A 16,323-nucleotide genomic window follows, 5' to 3' on the forward strand; every position below is an offset into this window, starting at 1 on the left:
GCTGTACTTCGCTAGCTACATTATAGCCATGCACAAGAATCACAGAAGTTGCCTTCGTTCTCAACCAGTAGTTCATAATCAAGATCCAAACTACAGAAGAGCAACAAAAGGAGAAACAGAGGCACTTGAACAGACAGGAAAAGGAATTGTGAGGTGAGTATTAGCAACTTTATGAACTGCATTATCCAGGCAATAACTGTAGTTAAGTTTTGAAAAGCCCTACTACTGCTATGCTGTAAAACTGAACAGTAATACCAATCTCGTTTCATATGCATCTGCACAATTCTTTGCTTTGCTGTTTCAGTTTAATAATAATTAACAGCAAACTTCATCATAGCTTTTTCGGTGTTCCACAGGTACAAAGCATTTAAATGTAGTTTTGTGAAATTGTCAAATTTGCATTTTATGATGATTTGTAATTCTGTACTTTTTTAGTAAGTAATACAACTACCAAAATATGAATGAATTTTAGTGTTAACCACTTCCCAGTTCAAGAAAATGGCATAATTACCAAGAGTAGTCCATTTAATTGGAAATGCTGCTGTACAAATCTGAATTTAGTTCTCTAATCTTAACCGTGTGCTGCTTAACAATTTTAGTGTTGATTTATGATACTATAAGTATTATAGTAAGCTGTGAAGTGATTTATAATTAACTTTTAGCCTGTAACATATGAGTAAGTCAGAATTAAGGAGTTAGAATCAAGATATTAAAAACCCATGTACATTTTGAGATAATATCTCATTGTAAAAAGCAAACAAAGAGTCTCAGAATTAATGTTTGGCTCATTTTTAATTCCTTTCTACAGAATTTAATTGACCGGAGGGTACAAGCTATAGCTTCTGTTTAATGTATTAATGGTGGCGATCTTTGTTATTGTCATTCCTTTCAATGGGGGGCACAAACCTGTGGAACTATGTTTATATTTAAGAGCGTGAGATTCAGCAAAATAGATGTCATCTTTAAACCAAAATGAGTGACACTCTTTCTAAATTAGTGCGACTTGGTAGATATGTTTAATGAAGCCTAATTTTCTGAATAAAATCTTCATCCATCACATGAAACTTTAAAAATAACAAAGTTAGCAAGAAATAAAATGTCCGTCAGACAGTGCTTTGAATAAAATTTCCTCCAACAATAACCTCATTCACATTTCTTATAGTTTGTGAAGATTGATGACCAACTTGCTTGAATGCCTGATTAAAGTATTGTCTACCTCTCTATAATAACTTCCCTCCTCAATGACTCATTGTGTAATAACTGCTGATCAAAATTCACCAATGTAAATACAGCAATATAATTAGGCTTTCGGTTTGAAGGAGTTAATGGGTTGATTGAACACTTATGCTTAGATTTAAAAGTGAACAGTAAGAGTTTGTAAAACACCTATCTTCATTTGTCCAATCAGGGAGTCAAGGGTTATAGGGAGCAGGCAAAGAAGTGGAGTTAAGGCCAAGATCAGGTCAGCCATGATCTTATTGAATGGCAGAGCAGGCTCGAGGGGCCAAATGACCTACTCCTGCTCCTACGTCTTGTTCTTATGTTCTAATCAGTACTTCTAAACATATAAAAAAGCAAAATTCCAAAGCCAGTTACGATGTTTGTTCAAGTAATTTGTTTACCGCCATGTCTTCCTTGTTAAACCTCTACTGCTGCCACACCTCCTTTACCAGGAGAGAGAGAGCTTTTTGCTTTGGTCAGACTAATGGAAGACCTACCTCTACTGGTTGAAGTGGTGCTAATTTTTTTTTCGTCACACAAATCAATCAAATACTAAAGTACTCCAGTCAATGGTCCTGCCAAAAGCGGAATAATTTCGGCCATTAATGACAATCAACTTTAAATGACAATCACAACTATAATTTAAACTGAGGGCTGCTGAATGGGAGTCCAGCACTCCATAAAGTTATTCCAAATGATTGTACACCTCTCAAATGAGCTGTTCAGAACCTCGCTATATACTAAGGGCAGCTGAACACGATAGTCCAATCCACAGGTAGCTCCTTAGGTAATGTGCAATCTGCTCCTCTGTAGGTTAGTTTGGAAGTGCTCTCGAGTGGTTTGAGAAAGGACATTTTGGCCAAATGTTCCTCACTGTAACAGATGACCAGTTGAATCTCCTGAAACTCTAAGAGAAAACCAAGAGAGATCATTTAAATTCCAAATAATGGTGACTCCACAATATTTTGAAAGTGGAAAAGGTTTCTCAGTAATCAGTTGATTAAATCTGTCTATTCTGGATTGTAATAAATAGTAATATCTACTTGGAAATAATGAATGTTGAGATGTTTGGAATGTTGGTGGGTAACATGACTCCTAATCGTTTCTATCTTGCTGTTTGATGCAGGTGGCACAGAGCTGTATCCACCAATCTAGTCAAGCCTCTAATTTTCATTCCTGAAGATGAATTGTCCACAGAGAGTGGCTCTGAATGTAGCGAAGCCAAGAAAAAAAGTCTTATGAGTAAAATGCGAAAAACATTAGGGAGATTTGTAGCACATCACTACCAACACAAGCAGTTAAAGAATTTTGACAAGCAAATTGAAGGGAATTGTACTAGAAGTCCTTCAAGAATTAGAAACTTTCCACGATTTCCAGTAAAGTGTGATCGTATTCTGAGAACCAGCAAGATCGCTGGCTCACCGCAGCAGTTCCGGAGAAGAAAAGCACTAAATCGGGTACAGAGTAATGATTCATACTCATACAGGCCCATAGACAACAAAACATCTAAGGCACAGGCCAAGCAACTGGCAAATATTGATGAAAACAAGCTATTTTCAACATTGAAGTCACGACTGCAGAAAACTGGTTTGTATACATGTGTACATAAGAACTACCAATTATAAACAGACAAAGTGATTTGCTTGCATAGCCAAATAACTTAAATGTTATTACAGTAAAAGGCTTGAGGCTGTTTCCCTGCTAAAGTGATAGCCCACTTGACTCTCACCAAAGGGGGGGGAGGGGGGGGGGGACGCGGGTGTGACAACTAACATGGTCTTCGCTCCTAGACTGAATTGCAGCTCTGGGCAGCCAATTATAATGATGGAAGAACACTAACAGCCATCACAGAAAAATTTGTGAATTCAAACTGTTCTATCTTCCTGTGTGTGGCCAGGAATTTGCAAAATGAAAAAAAAAGTAATTGGTTGAAAAGATTTAAATAAGATCTCACATTGCAGCTTGTTAAGCACATTTAAAGGTCCGCTGATGTTCCATCAATGGAATTTGAAGAACATCACTCCCAAGTTTGCTTCGGGTTTAAAGGTCCCATTCAATCGGGCACCTTAAAATCTGAACTCACCTTATGGAGATTCTTTTGGTATTTCATTTCAAACTTTATCCCCAAGAAGGACAACAGAGTTATATTTTTTTACGTTTTTTCTTCTTGGTGCCACTGATCTTTTCCCTTTGGGACCTAAACTGCTGAAGATCAAGTTTATGGTGCAGTATGTGATCTGCAGTTCAGCTCTGAAACCACCAGGTGCCGGAGTTAGTTGGGTTTGGAGATTGCTTTGCTCTGCCATTGACCCTTTTTACACATCACCTTTAAAGTCATTGTGAAGCGATTCTATATTTTTAAAAAATTCTAAAATTATTGTAATATATTCAGTGGTTATTTCAATTTGCAAAGACTGTAGTTTACTTTTTGGCGATTCTTTGTGCTCTAAAGAGTGAATATGGTCAGCATCTTTCTCCTTTTGATATTCGGTGTTAGCACGGAGCACATTTTGGGCACGTTATGCAGAGACCTGATGCGGAATAAAGCTTCATCTATTCTTAACGACAGTCTCAGAAAGGCAACGCTTGTTGTATCAGTGCATTTTTTTGACTTCTCAGCCATTTTTATTTCTAATCAAAGTGCCAATTTGATGCCAAATTATGTGCAGCTTCATCAATTAACACTGATATGAGGGTACCCAAAGTCAATTATTGCAGGTCTTTTAAGTTGATAAATAAAGAAGATTTTTTACCTTATCAAAGTGGGCTGGATTTGAACATAGATCGCAAAGGTGAAGAGAGTATGTAGCTTATTAAGGCATCAAGCCACTTGTATTATGCAGTTTAAACTGATTACACATGCGTAAGTAATATCAAAGTTTCCATCCTTCTACATAGGTTTAAAAGTTCAGTTTTGTATTTTTATGCCAAAAAATGTATTTCCGTCCCCCAAATTCACTTAATATCATTTTAAAAGATGATGCCTTACAGTTTTCATTGTATCTATAGTGAGTGTATGTGTTGAAAAAAACAATATGATCTACTTTCTAAAGGTATATAATTAAAAAAAACTAGTTAGGTCCTTTAAAGCGAGCTCAACGGTTAGTAAAGAAAGGCGTATTGTTGACATGATACTAATGTAGTAGGAATGCTCAGAATGAGACAGAATAAATAGTTTTGAGTTTTTTCTGGAAGTTAATTCAGTAGATTTTTGGTACTATTGCAAATTGATGTATATAAACATATATGCTCAAAAATGATTGCAGTTGTAATTAAGGAACAGATAGGAGGCAAATTTAGCACACTTCTGCTTTCCAAATAGTTGAACTTACACTGAGGCTGCTAGAAGTTTGTGCTGATATATCACCAGGAATAAATTAATAGAGGATAAATCCACACTCCTAAGATAAAGAACACTTAATTTATTTTATAGCTCACTTCAATATAGACTGATGGTCAAGTAGTTTTCCATATAATGGTGGTTTAGGAGCTGATTAGTGGATCATTTCAGTGATCTGCATGACTTTGGGATACTCTTTAATTGAATGAGAGTTGATATTTATGAGCATTCACATCACAAAATCTCTAACTAAATTGATTTTTAAGTCAACATTTTTTTGACAAGTATTTGGGAACTGCATAAAAATATTTACAGGAAAATGCAGGTTTACAAGACGAGATCCATTCCACCAATCTAGAAAACATTCCAACAGTTCTTCCATGCACCCACCCCCCCTCCCCATCACAGAATTTCCTGGCATGTCCCAAATTTGCCTTTCATTCGTTTGAACCTGTGGCCCTTTGGCCTACTTTCACTAGCAACATAAAAAGATAGGAACAGGACTAGGCTATTCAGCCTCTCAAATCTATTCTGCCATTCAATTAGATCACAGTTGATCTGTATCTCATCTTCATTTACCCACCTTTGCTCCATATCCCTCATACCCTTACCTAACAAAAATCTATCAATCTCAGTCTTGAAAATTTCAATTGGCAAAAATTATTAGCAACAATCTAGTTGTCACGTTGTACATCCCAATGGGTGTCTGTTACAAGCCTCCCTACAGACCAGCAAAAGGTTTGCAGTATTTGCCTATTTAACATGCACTACAGCCTTTTGGGAGAGAAAGTTCCAGATTTCCACTATTTGATTTGTAGTGCTCTGGATTTCGTTTTCAGAATTTGAATGCTCTGCCTTCCATCACATAAAATGGGATAAACTGAAATTAGAAATTCACCTTCTGAGTCTTACAAAATTTGCTTGCAGAGATATGCAGTTATGATTTTTCTTCCTTATTTTGCACCTAGGAAGTCCCACAAAAAAATATTAATTGTTGCACTTCCTGTCCACAAACCTTACTTCCTGAAATAATTTTTGATTATATTTTTGTGTGAACAGTTCCCATTCAATTTGTTACAGGAAGTGTCACAATGTAGACTCTGGCTACCATGTGGCTCTGTGGAGCAACTTTCTGAAATTTTTCTCCCAACTCCTTTGGCAGCTTGTATATTTAAAAAAAAACTTACATTGATCAACTGACTATGGGCAATTTACTAGAAATGTATATAAATCTAATGCAATTTCCTTTGCAGCAACTATCCAAGTTGATGTGGATATTGTGGAGGCAGAAACAGCAAGTATTATTGGAAACAATCTAGTTGTGAGGTCACGCCATATGTCCCGTCGAGTGTCCGTTACAAGCCTCCCCACTGACCAGCAAAAGGTTTGCAATATTTGCCTATTTAACATGTGCTGCAGTAACAAGTTTAAAAATATGCTTATACTTTATGATACGAAAGTAATGCTCATTTCATTATAGGCACCCCACTCAAAGAAAAGGCAGTACTTAAAAATATTCAAAAAGAAAAAGAAAAGAAAAAATGTGGAGCAAAATAGGCGACATTCTTTTCTAACAGTAGGAAAGCTTCAAGCACAAGTAAGTACACACTATTTCCAAGCATATCATCTTTCTTTGGCAGAGTCTGTTTTGCCAACAGATATTGGATTACATTTCTGTGAACTTTTTATGCATAAACATAACTCGGGCTTAGAGTTAGCAGAAAATGACTAATTATCTCTTGAACTCTTTTAATCAGGTGGATGACTTAATAGAAACAGTTTCTAACAAGTCAATGAAATTACTGGCTCAAAGACATGCAGAACTCCAGCAGTGTGAGTATTTGGGAGATGAAATTCTACAATCATCCAAGCAGTTTCAGCGAGTTTCTAAGAAAAGTGCCTGGAAGTATAAGTGGAAGAAGTGTTTCCTGTGTGGGTGCTGCTGCTAAGTCAGCCTCTTAATTCTTATAATACACACACCATTTAGAAATAAATTCCTCAATTTATTATTTGTTTAAGGACCACCATTACGTTTAAATGCAAGAACTATAATGATATGCTGTGCAGGGGGATTTTTATTAGATTACAGTTGAACCAGCAAAATGTACCCGCAGTCAGATGATCATATTAGCAACACCGCTAAATCCTTTATATTAATTTGCCATAAAATTGTGCAATCTCAGTCCATTTCCACAGAACAAAATTGGCCCGATTCAGCACTAATTGGCAATCTCACTCAGAGATGCCATAGGATGTCGAAAGTGAAAAATGTTATACTAATTCACAGATTCAGCTGGAGTAGAATGGCCTTTGATCTGCATCTCAGTTTTGAAAGTGGGAGCCCAAGATGAACAATGTTTCATTCCCCAGCACCAACATGTCTAACTTTGATGAGCACATTTCAGACAAAAATCTTACTTTTTTATAATTTGCCATGTAACAATCAGGTCACTTCAGGAATAAGGCATGTATATTTTATGCATTTCTATTGAAATAATTTACCTAATATCCTCCACATCTATTCAAGTATTTAAACCATGTGCTACTTTTTGTTCTGGTTGAATCAACAAAAGCAATTATTTGAGTTTCAGAAGTCATTGTATTAACTTAAAAATACATAATGGAAGCCCCATTATGAATCCCATGCAAAAGTGTTGCAGCTAATAATGCTGCCACAGTAACTTTCATGTTAACTATAACATATATTCAATACATACTATTTCTCATCTATTGCTAATTGCATGAAACAGATCAAAAGTGTGTTGCATAATAGTGACTGGATGTGGATTTCCCATACTGTGTTTGCACTCTGATGTGGCATTGTTGGAGGCAGCAATGAACACAAGTTATTAAACTAGCAGCATACCATGTGAAAAAGAAATCTCTATGGCGTTGTAAGTTTGTGTTCTAAAGCACGTTAATGTTATTTAAATTGCCTACCATCTTAACAATATGCAGGGGAATCTTCAAATCTTTCTGTATCCTTTTCTCATTCCCAAGTTTGTAATGTTCTCACATACAATAATGACTTTTGTAACTTTTTTATGGAAAGGAAAAAAGATACAGCATATTAAGCAGAGGGAGCTCAAAAACATTTTTTTGAACAATCCTATAGGACATTCCAATTATTCAAGAATAAAATGACATTTACTGCCCATCATTCCTTTATTGAGTTTATAATAACCATAGGTCTGTATTAGTTTCTACTGTAAATTCATATTGCGTAGATTTTTAACGTTTATTTCCCATGTTTGGTTTCAAAAATCCTTCAATAGTAACATACCATAGATTTTCAAACCGAGGTCCCCAGAAGGCCATGAGGTTGTCAGACATTTGCCTGCCATTCAATTTATGCTTTTTCTTGTAACCAGCATATTATTTTGGTTGCTGTTAAATCATTTTTTTTTTAATTCTGCAACAATAATACTGTGTCCCTTTGGATCGTTGACACTGTCCTTTGGAAGTTAGGACAAAGGGGGGATTCCCGGGAATGTTTCAAATTTACAAGGGGTGCCCACATAAAAATGTTTCAAAACCACTGCTATATACCAATGTTATTATATACTTATATGTAATCTGAAAGGAATGTATTTTCTTGATACTGACAAAATTGATTTGTCAAGGAATAATTGATAGAACACCAGAGGCAGGGAATTCAACTTTGGAAAGGGAGCAAAGCCATCAGTACTGGATCGGCCGCCCGTTATACTCGCCACCTGATTTTCCTTTCCATTGGCCTTAATGTCCCTAACCAAGTGTACTGAAACAAAGGACGAAGCAAAGCCTGCATTTTTTTTTAAAAAAGCTTTTATTATTGAACGTTGTAACAGTACAAAATATGTGAATGTGAGCCACTAAGCTGAGATCATTAGGCAGCCCATTGAAAAAAAATAGGAGGTAATATTGGGTAAAGAAAACTGTTCTCAGATGCAATTTCTACTAATAAACTGATTTCAACTTTTGGTTCACATTTGGTTCACTTCGCGAGAAAGCACAATATACCTAAACAGAGTTTTTTTTTGCGTAAAGGGAAATGATATAGCCTTTCACGTCTGGAAAAACGTCCAATTTTCTTTTGATGTTCTCTCAGAATAATTGTATTTCCCATTTCCACTTAACTTGGATTTTTATCTTTTCCTCCCAATATTTTATGCGATCTGTACCACAAAAATGATGGATGGTGTGTAGATTCCATAATAAACACAGGTCCATATTAGTTTCTACTGTAACTTCATATTGTGTAGATTTTTAACGTTTATTTCCCATGTTTGGTTTCAAAAATCCTTCAATAGTAAACAAAGTGATAAAGAGTTCTTTATCTGTTTGTGCATAAAAAGCTTTTTTGGAACTCTGGGATAGGCATTAAATGTTTCCAATGAAATGCTTCCTCAATTTAAAAAAATTTAACAACTTTTACTGAATTTAAAAGTTCTGAACGGCAGCTCCACTAGTGTCCATTTTGCATCTCCATTCGAGTCTCTGGAGAGTCCTCACCATCTGACATTTTCTCATCACCTGGATTAGTGTAATAAAGAGCTGTGTTACAATAAATATTTTCTGCATTACTGTGTGTATCTGAGCTTGGTTGCTTATTTTACCCTATTTCTTATGGAGCTGATCATGTGGTCCTCGTACTGTGGCAGCAAAAGCCCTACTCTGGTGCTGCATGTAACTATAGTTCTATGAACTGACCTCGCGGTATAATCCAAGGTCAGCTCCTTTGTATAATATTGCAGCGCTCCCAGCGCACAGGACATTAAGTAAAGGGATACATTATCTGGCACCAGTAGCTTACCCTAAAGCTGTACTGCTACGGACGGGTTTTGAGATGGCTGCAGCAAGACCAGGATGCAACTTTGGAGGTCCTGCTGCATCAGGTGCTAAAGAGAAGAGTGGTCCTTTCTGGAAAATAGTGGTATTCTTCTATGCAAAAGCATCCTGCATGGAGGTAGCAGAGTGAACACTCTCACCCGTAACCAAATCATAACTGCTGTTCTGTATGTTCACCTTGCTACGAAATAAAGCAGCTTATCGATTTGTATTTCACGAAGTGAATGCTCATTCCACCGTCGGAGATTGAAGAAGAAAAATGCAAATATCTGGTTCAGGTCACAAGGCAGGTACTATTGTTACATCCCCGGGTTATGCCATCATACAATTAGATATAGGGCAATGTAAGTCAACTCCCATAAAACACTCAGATCGCTTATTGGACCAACTGATACCACTGCATCTGAAAAGGTATGTATGACAAACTACATTCCATATTGCTGCCGTATCAATGCATCTGTCCTGAGACTCTCAAAAAGTGGCAAGGAACAAACACTGGCCACACACACACAACACAATGTTCATGTTGCATGTTCAGAGACTTGCATTTGGTGGCTGATGGCCAGGGCCTTCTGCTGCCACTGGCCTCTTCTTCGCCACCTGTTCCATGACAATTGCACTTTGCAGGTTACATTTATGCTAGGAGAAGTTCCAATCATCTTGGATACCTAGCTTAGCCTTACCTGTACTGTATGCATTCTCTAGTCCTGCACTCCCTCTTCCAGAAGCAACAGTTTCCTTGGCGAACACCCAAAGATGGAGTGCAGCTTTAAGATGTGAATAGCTGCAGTACTGAAACCCCAAGGCATGATAAAATCAGCAATGAAATTCCTGGGTCAAGATGCAAGTACTCAATCTAACTAGCAAGCAGATTCCCCTTTATGGAGCAGAAGTCAACATGGCTGAATACACCTGGCACCATTTGATATGAATGCCAAGCTCTAGTGGTGTTGCTGGGACTGCATTTTGGGGCAAGGACATCATAAAACATTTTCCGGAGGTCTCGGGTGCTTTCCCACTGCATTATCTCATACTATGTGCAATGGGCGCACAGCAGGTCTTAGAGCCAAATGAAACACTAGTTCTGAAGCAGAAGCGGATTACTCATAAGAGTGTCAGGCATCACATTATAGCCACTATTTGCATACATGTGAAAACAGTACAAATTTTCTTTTGTATACTGAGGAGATACTTACTTTCCAGTGTTTGCTGTAGTTCATGTATAGTGCTGAGTAGAACATGGAACTGTTTTCTTCTCAATTCAAGCTAGTAATAACAGAATTGTAGTTAGAAGTGTTAATTTGAATGAAAATGGAAAAAATAAAATAGAAAAGGCTTGGTGTCAGGACTTAATATTACCTTATCTTCAACACTCTCTTTAATGTGAGATAGATGTTCTAGTTCTTTACCCAGTGCCTCCAGCTGCCTAGAAATTAATCATAATACTTAGCAAGGGAGAAAATATTTTTCAAAGACCAAACTTAATTCTTATATTTTCTAGACATTTTGGAAACTAATTCTGTGAAGATTATCTTATTTTGTCGTTGCTTCTCAACTTTCCTGTTTCCAAGTTGCCCTCGTCTCCTCATCCCATCTTTGATTATCCTCTTCAATTAAGTGGATGGGGTGGTCCAAGTGACTGACATCTCCACAAATGCAGAACTGCTAACTGGCAGAACAGTCAGTAGTCACCATTAACCGATGATGGAAAGGCCTACATGAGCAAATGCTGCCCGCCCATGCATGCCCATCTACCCAATAAATCAGAACTAGTGTCCACTTCTGTCACATTTCTTTTTATTTAAAAACACAATTGAAAAGGTACAAAAACTTAATTGATTAGAAAACACTTACTGTAAGGTTTCATGTCTATCAGGATGCTGCTGGATCACCTTTGCTAATGCATCATATTCTGTAAAAAATGAATATAGAAAAAAACATTAAAAAATGTTACTTCACCAAACACAAATGAACTACAGAAAACTAAAAATCTAATTATAGATGATTTAGTTTTCAATAAATTAACCATATCACTATTAAAAAATCTGAGCTGAACTGAGACCCAAAGCTGAAGCAAGAATCAGCACGGAGGTAGGGATGACAGGAAACCCCGAGATGAAGGCAACAGCACGCATGGAGGGAGAGCAGAGGAAGTGGAACTCATGTTGGAAAGGACAGCAACAGGAATGGGATTTATATGGAGAATAAGTGTGGATTGAGTGGAGGCGTGTAAATTGGGAGACAACCAAGTCAGTGTTGAGCCCAGGAGGTATTGGCAAAATATAGATGTAGTGGCAAAGTATAGAGCTCGAGGCTACTGTAGGGTGCGAGAGCAGGCGTGGGAAATTCCAGAGTCTGCATGATAGCTTCTGGAAACTGTAGCCTGGTTGCTTGGATGTGTCACTTCAGCTTCACATTAAAATTGCACACTTTGTGCACATGTTATGATAATTGTTATGTTATACAGTGGCTTGTGGCAGTTGTAGTGTGGTTATTTTGTTCAGAGTATCATGCCTTAACTGAGCCATAAAGTATCATAGGAGAGCGTACTAGAGGTTCTGGAGGTCTGGCTTATCAGAAGGACAGCAGGCGCATGGGAACACCACCACCCCCGAGTTCCCCTCCAAGTCACAAACCATCCTGATTTGGAAATATATTGCCGTTCCTTCATCGTTGCTGGGTCAAAATCCTGGAACTCACTACTTAATAGCACTGTGGGAGTACAGGAAACGTTGTGATATCCGGCACCGACGGGACCGAGCTGTTGCCGTCCCATCAAAACTGCCAGACAAACCAGCGCTAATGTTAAAACATACGGAGCTTTTGAGCTCCGTATCTAGCAACAAACACTGTAGCTTAACAGCTTCTAAACAGTCAGCCATAGCTTGCAAGCGTCTCTGTAGCTAAGCAACAGCTTTAGCTAGACCTTGCAGAGCCTGACTGGTGAAAAAAAACTTACTGAACCGACTCCTGAATTTTGCCGGTGGATCGAGCATTCCGGACAGTTAACCTCCGGATAAACCAAGGTTTCCTGTACCTTCATTACACAGACTGCAGCGGTTCAAGAAGGTGGCTCACCACCACCTTCTCGTGGGCAATTAGGGATGGGCAATAAATGCTGGCCTTGCCAGCAACGCCCACATCCCATGAATGAATAAAAAATTAAAAAAATTATGTCTGCAGACTACATGTGACAGAAGGGTGAGAAAGCAGTAAGAGCAACTAGATGTGGTGAGTAAGTTTCTGATCTTTGTCTGAACAATTTATTTTGTGTTTATATCACTATAAATAATTATTAGTATATAATGAAGTGGATGGGATGCAAGCTTAATTTCCATTTTGTTGGTGGAATGCGGTTGAGAAGATTGAGAAAGGGGAAAGGGGAAAAAAGGTTTGTCTAACATGAGTAAAACAAAAGTAGAACATTAACCAATTAGAAAGGAGGAAAACACAGACAACTTATCTATTGCTGCTTGATACTGAAACTGGAGGTATGTTTTCTGTTTAGCAAAGTTCAGGTCCATTTGTACCTGAGTTCTAACACAAGTTCAGATACAGATGTGTTAAGTCTATAGAGGAATATACAGTAGAAGCATGCTAAGCATTCACACCTGAAAATATATCTCTAGGTGCCAAGAAATGGAAAGGTGTTCAATTTCTTCAATGGAGACATTACTTAACTTGAGATAACTATATATGTTTAAAAAAGTGTATTTAATCCATGATATGAGTTTAATTACCAACAATGTACATCAGCTCTCTTCTTACTGAGTACTAAATAGATACATTATTGGGGCCACTAATTTATGGTGACTTAAGTAAGTCAAATTACAGTTTTCTGACACAAGATTCTGGGGTTTTTACTAGTTTTTTGGGATCATATTTTGTAATTCTATTCATTTTTCCATTTGTGCAATAATAAGGACCATTTTAAAAACCTATTTGCTGCAAGCAAGTTCTAATACAGTCTTTAACCTGCTTTTCACTTATTAACTTGGAAATGGAAGAAAGAAAGAATGAAGGTCACAGTTATATAGCACCTTTCATGATCTCAGGACACCCCAAAGTGCTTTGCAACCAATGAAATAGTTTTGAAGTGTAATCACTCTTGTTAAATGGGCAAACCCAGTAACCAATTTGCACACAGCATGGTCCCACAAACTGCAGTGAGTAAATGACCAGTTACAGGAAACTTATTTTTATCCGGCACCGATGGGGTGCCGGTTCATCAAAAATTCCGGATAACCGAAAGCTATAGTAAAAGATATGGAGAGCTGAGAGCTCCATATAAAGCAACAAATTCAGAACAATGACCACAAGTTCCAAGCATCTCTGTAGCTTAGCAACAGCTGCAGCCACACCCTTGCACAGCAACAGATCGAGGAAGGCAAGTAGAATATGAAGTAAAACTTACCTGAACCTACTCCTGAATTTTGCCGGTTAACCGAGATTTCTGGTTATTTAGGTGCCGGTAAATCAAAAGTTTCCTGTAATCTGTTTTTTTGTGGTATTGATTGATGAGTGAATGCTGGCAAGGACAGTGGGAGTGCTATCGGATCTTTTACATCCACCTGAGCAGGCAGACAGGGCCTCAGTGTAACATTTCATCCAAAAGATGCACCTTTGAAAATACTGCACTGAAGCATCAGCCTAAATTATGTGCTCAAGTCCTGGCGTGTAGTTTAACCCAACAACTTTGGACTCAGAGGCAAGAGTGCTACCACTCAGCTACGCTGACACCTAATGGAGCGGTTAGTCTGATGCTACATTTTTACTTAACAAAATCAGAGTAGTCCATCTATATCATATCTTTTATGATATAGTGCTCCTGGCACAGAATTTCACACAAGTGGAGTACATATTAAGAATTCAGGCACAGGGACAGCATGCTCAATTTCTAGAAGACAACATTTTCTGTCCATTTGTGTAAATTATGTGTGCTACCAATCATGCATGCTGACTTCTGGGCACAAATTCCTAAAATGTGCTTCCATCCCACAAAATTTACCCCCAAATGTTAGTGACTGCACATATTTAATACTCAGGCTTCTGAACTGTTACTTATGCTAATATACACCAAGTTACTGCTACAACAACAACAACTTGTATTTATATAGCGCCTTTAACATGGTAAAACGTCCCAAGGCGCTGCACAGGAGTATTTTAAGACAAAAAATTTGCCACCGATCCACAAGGATAAATTAGGGCAAGTGACCAAAAGCTTTGTCAAAGAGGTCGATTTTAAGGAGCGTCTTAAAGGAGGAAAGAGAGGTAGCGAGGCGGAGAGGTTTAGGCAGGGAATTCTAGAGCTTAGGACCTAGGCAACAGAAGGCACGGCCACCAATGGTTGATCGATTAAAATCAGGGATCCTCAAGAGGGCAGAATTAGAGGAGCGCAGATATCTCAGGGGGTTGTGGGGCTGAAGGAGATTAGAGAGATAGGAAGGGGCGAGGCCATGGAGGGATTTGAAAACAAGGATGAGAATTTTGAAATCAAGGCGCTGCTTAACCGGGAGCCAACGTAGGTCACCGAGCACAGGGGTGATGGGCGAATGGGACTTGGTGCAAGTTAGGACACAGGCAGCCGAGTGACCTCAAGTTTACGTAGGGTGGAATGTGGGAGGCCAGCCAGGAGTGCGTTGGAATAGTCAAGTCTAGAGGTAACAAAGGCATAGATGAGGGTTTCAGCAGCGGATGAGCTGAGGCAAGGGCGGAGACAGGCGATGTTACAGAGGTGGAAGTAGGCAGTCTTTGTTATGCTGCGGATATGTGGTCGGAAACTCATTTCCGGGTCAAATATGACACCAAGGTTGCAAACAGTGTGGTTCAGCCTCAGACAGATGTTACGGAGAGGGATGGAGTCAGTGGCTAGGGAACGGAGTTTGTGATGGGGACTGAAATCAATGGCTTCGGTTTTCCCAATATTTAACTGGAGAAAATTTTTGCTCATCCAGAACTGTATGTCGGACAAGCAGTCTGACAATTTAGACACCGTGGAGGGGTCGAGAGAAGAAGTAATGAGGTAGAGCTAGGTGTCGTCAGCATACATGTGGAAACTGACGGTGTTTTCGGATGATGTCGCCAAGGGGCAACATGTAGATGAGAAATAGGAGGGGGTTATGGATAGATCCCTGGGGGACACCAGAGATAACAATGCGGGAGCGGGAAGAGAAACCGTTGCAGGTGATTCTCTGGCTATGATTAGATAGATAAGAATGGAACCAGGCAAGTGCAGTCCCACCCAGCTGGACAACGGTGGAGAAGCATTGGAGAAGGATGGAGTGGTCAATCATGTTGACAAATCAAACAGAAAAGATTACATGTAGCATAGAGGAATGCTTGTTAGAGCAACAGGAAAATTATAAAAATGGTCATTCTGATTTGTGGTTAGAAGATTAAGTTTCCTGAAAGTTATTTTAATGGATTGATAAGTGAAAAGTTTAGTCTCTGTGCTTCAAACTGAACTTCCTCAGCATGAAGTCAGTGAATGTACCCAAAGAACAAACTGTGGTCAGAAATAAATAGAATTATTAAAATAATCACAATGTCCATTAGACACTGGAGAAACACATTAAAAATCTAGACTATCTAAACGGTACTGTTAAAATTGAAAGGCCCAAAGATTAACTTATTCAGAGTCAAAATTACCAAGATATTGGGCCGGATCTTGTTGGAACAGGTCATCTCGCTGCTAGACTTTTTCTGCACCCTTCAGCTTGAAAAATGTTCGCGACCTAACTTGCTGGAAGTGAACGCGGAGAGCACCTGGGACCTCATGAACAGCGGGACCAACAATATCTCCTTAACCAGAGAGTTAAGGATTGAGAAAGAAACAGAGAAATGACTGAGAAGGAGGGTGAGTTCGAGCAGGTGAATTTGAGTCAAATTAGGTACAGAAACAGAGAGAGGGAAAGAAAGATTGGATTAACAGA

General features: G+C 38.5%; 2 protein-coding genes across 5 annotated transcripts in view; one reads left to right on the forward strand and one right to left on the reverse strand.

The window, feature by feature from the left end:
• On the forward strand, positions 1-9,126 carry LOC147111049 (putative uncharacterized protein C3orf49). Its single transcript, XM_085999997.1, has 5 exons — positions 1-153; positions 2,348-2,808; positions 5,815-5,945; positions 6,042-6,158; positions 6,319-9,126. The coding sequence occupies exons 1-5, from the start codon at positions 29-31 to the stop codon at positions 6,508-6,510; spliced, it is 1,026 nt and encodes a 341-aa protein (XP_085856123.1). The 5' UTR covers positions 1-28; the 3' UTR covers positions 6,511-9,126.
• thoc7 (THO complex 7) overlaps positions 8,351-16,323 on the reverse strand; it is a 27,361-nt gene continuing 19,388 nt past the window's right edge. For 3 of the 4 annotated variants that reach the window (XM_086001505.1, XM_086001504.1, XM_086001506.1), the window contains exons 5-8: positions 11,246-11,303; positions 10,751-10,817; positions 10,588-10,657; positions 8,351-9,076 (exon numbers count right to left, since the gene is read on the reverse strand). In XM_086001505.1, the coding sequence (XP_085857631.1) occupies positions 9,009-9,076; positions 10,588-10,657; positions 10,751-10,817; positions 11,246-11,303 (263 nt within the window). In that variant the 3' untranslated portion in view covers positions 8,351-9,008. Of the gene's footprint in view, positions 9,077-9,213; positions 10,199-10,586; positions 10,658-10,750; positions 10,818-11,245; positions 11,304-16,323 lie in introns of those variants that run through there. The other variant, XM_086001508.1, reaches the window with a different exon arrangement.

This window comes from Somniosus microcephalus, chromosome 11 (assembly GCF_052327205.1).
Source record: "Somniosus microcephalus isolate GS21.2 chromosome 11, FLI_Smic_1.0, whole genome shotgun sequence".
NCBI classification, from domain to species: Eukaryota; Metazoa; Chordata; class Chondrichthyes; order Squaliformes; family Somniosidae; genus Somniosus; species Somniosus microcephalus.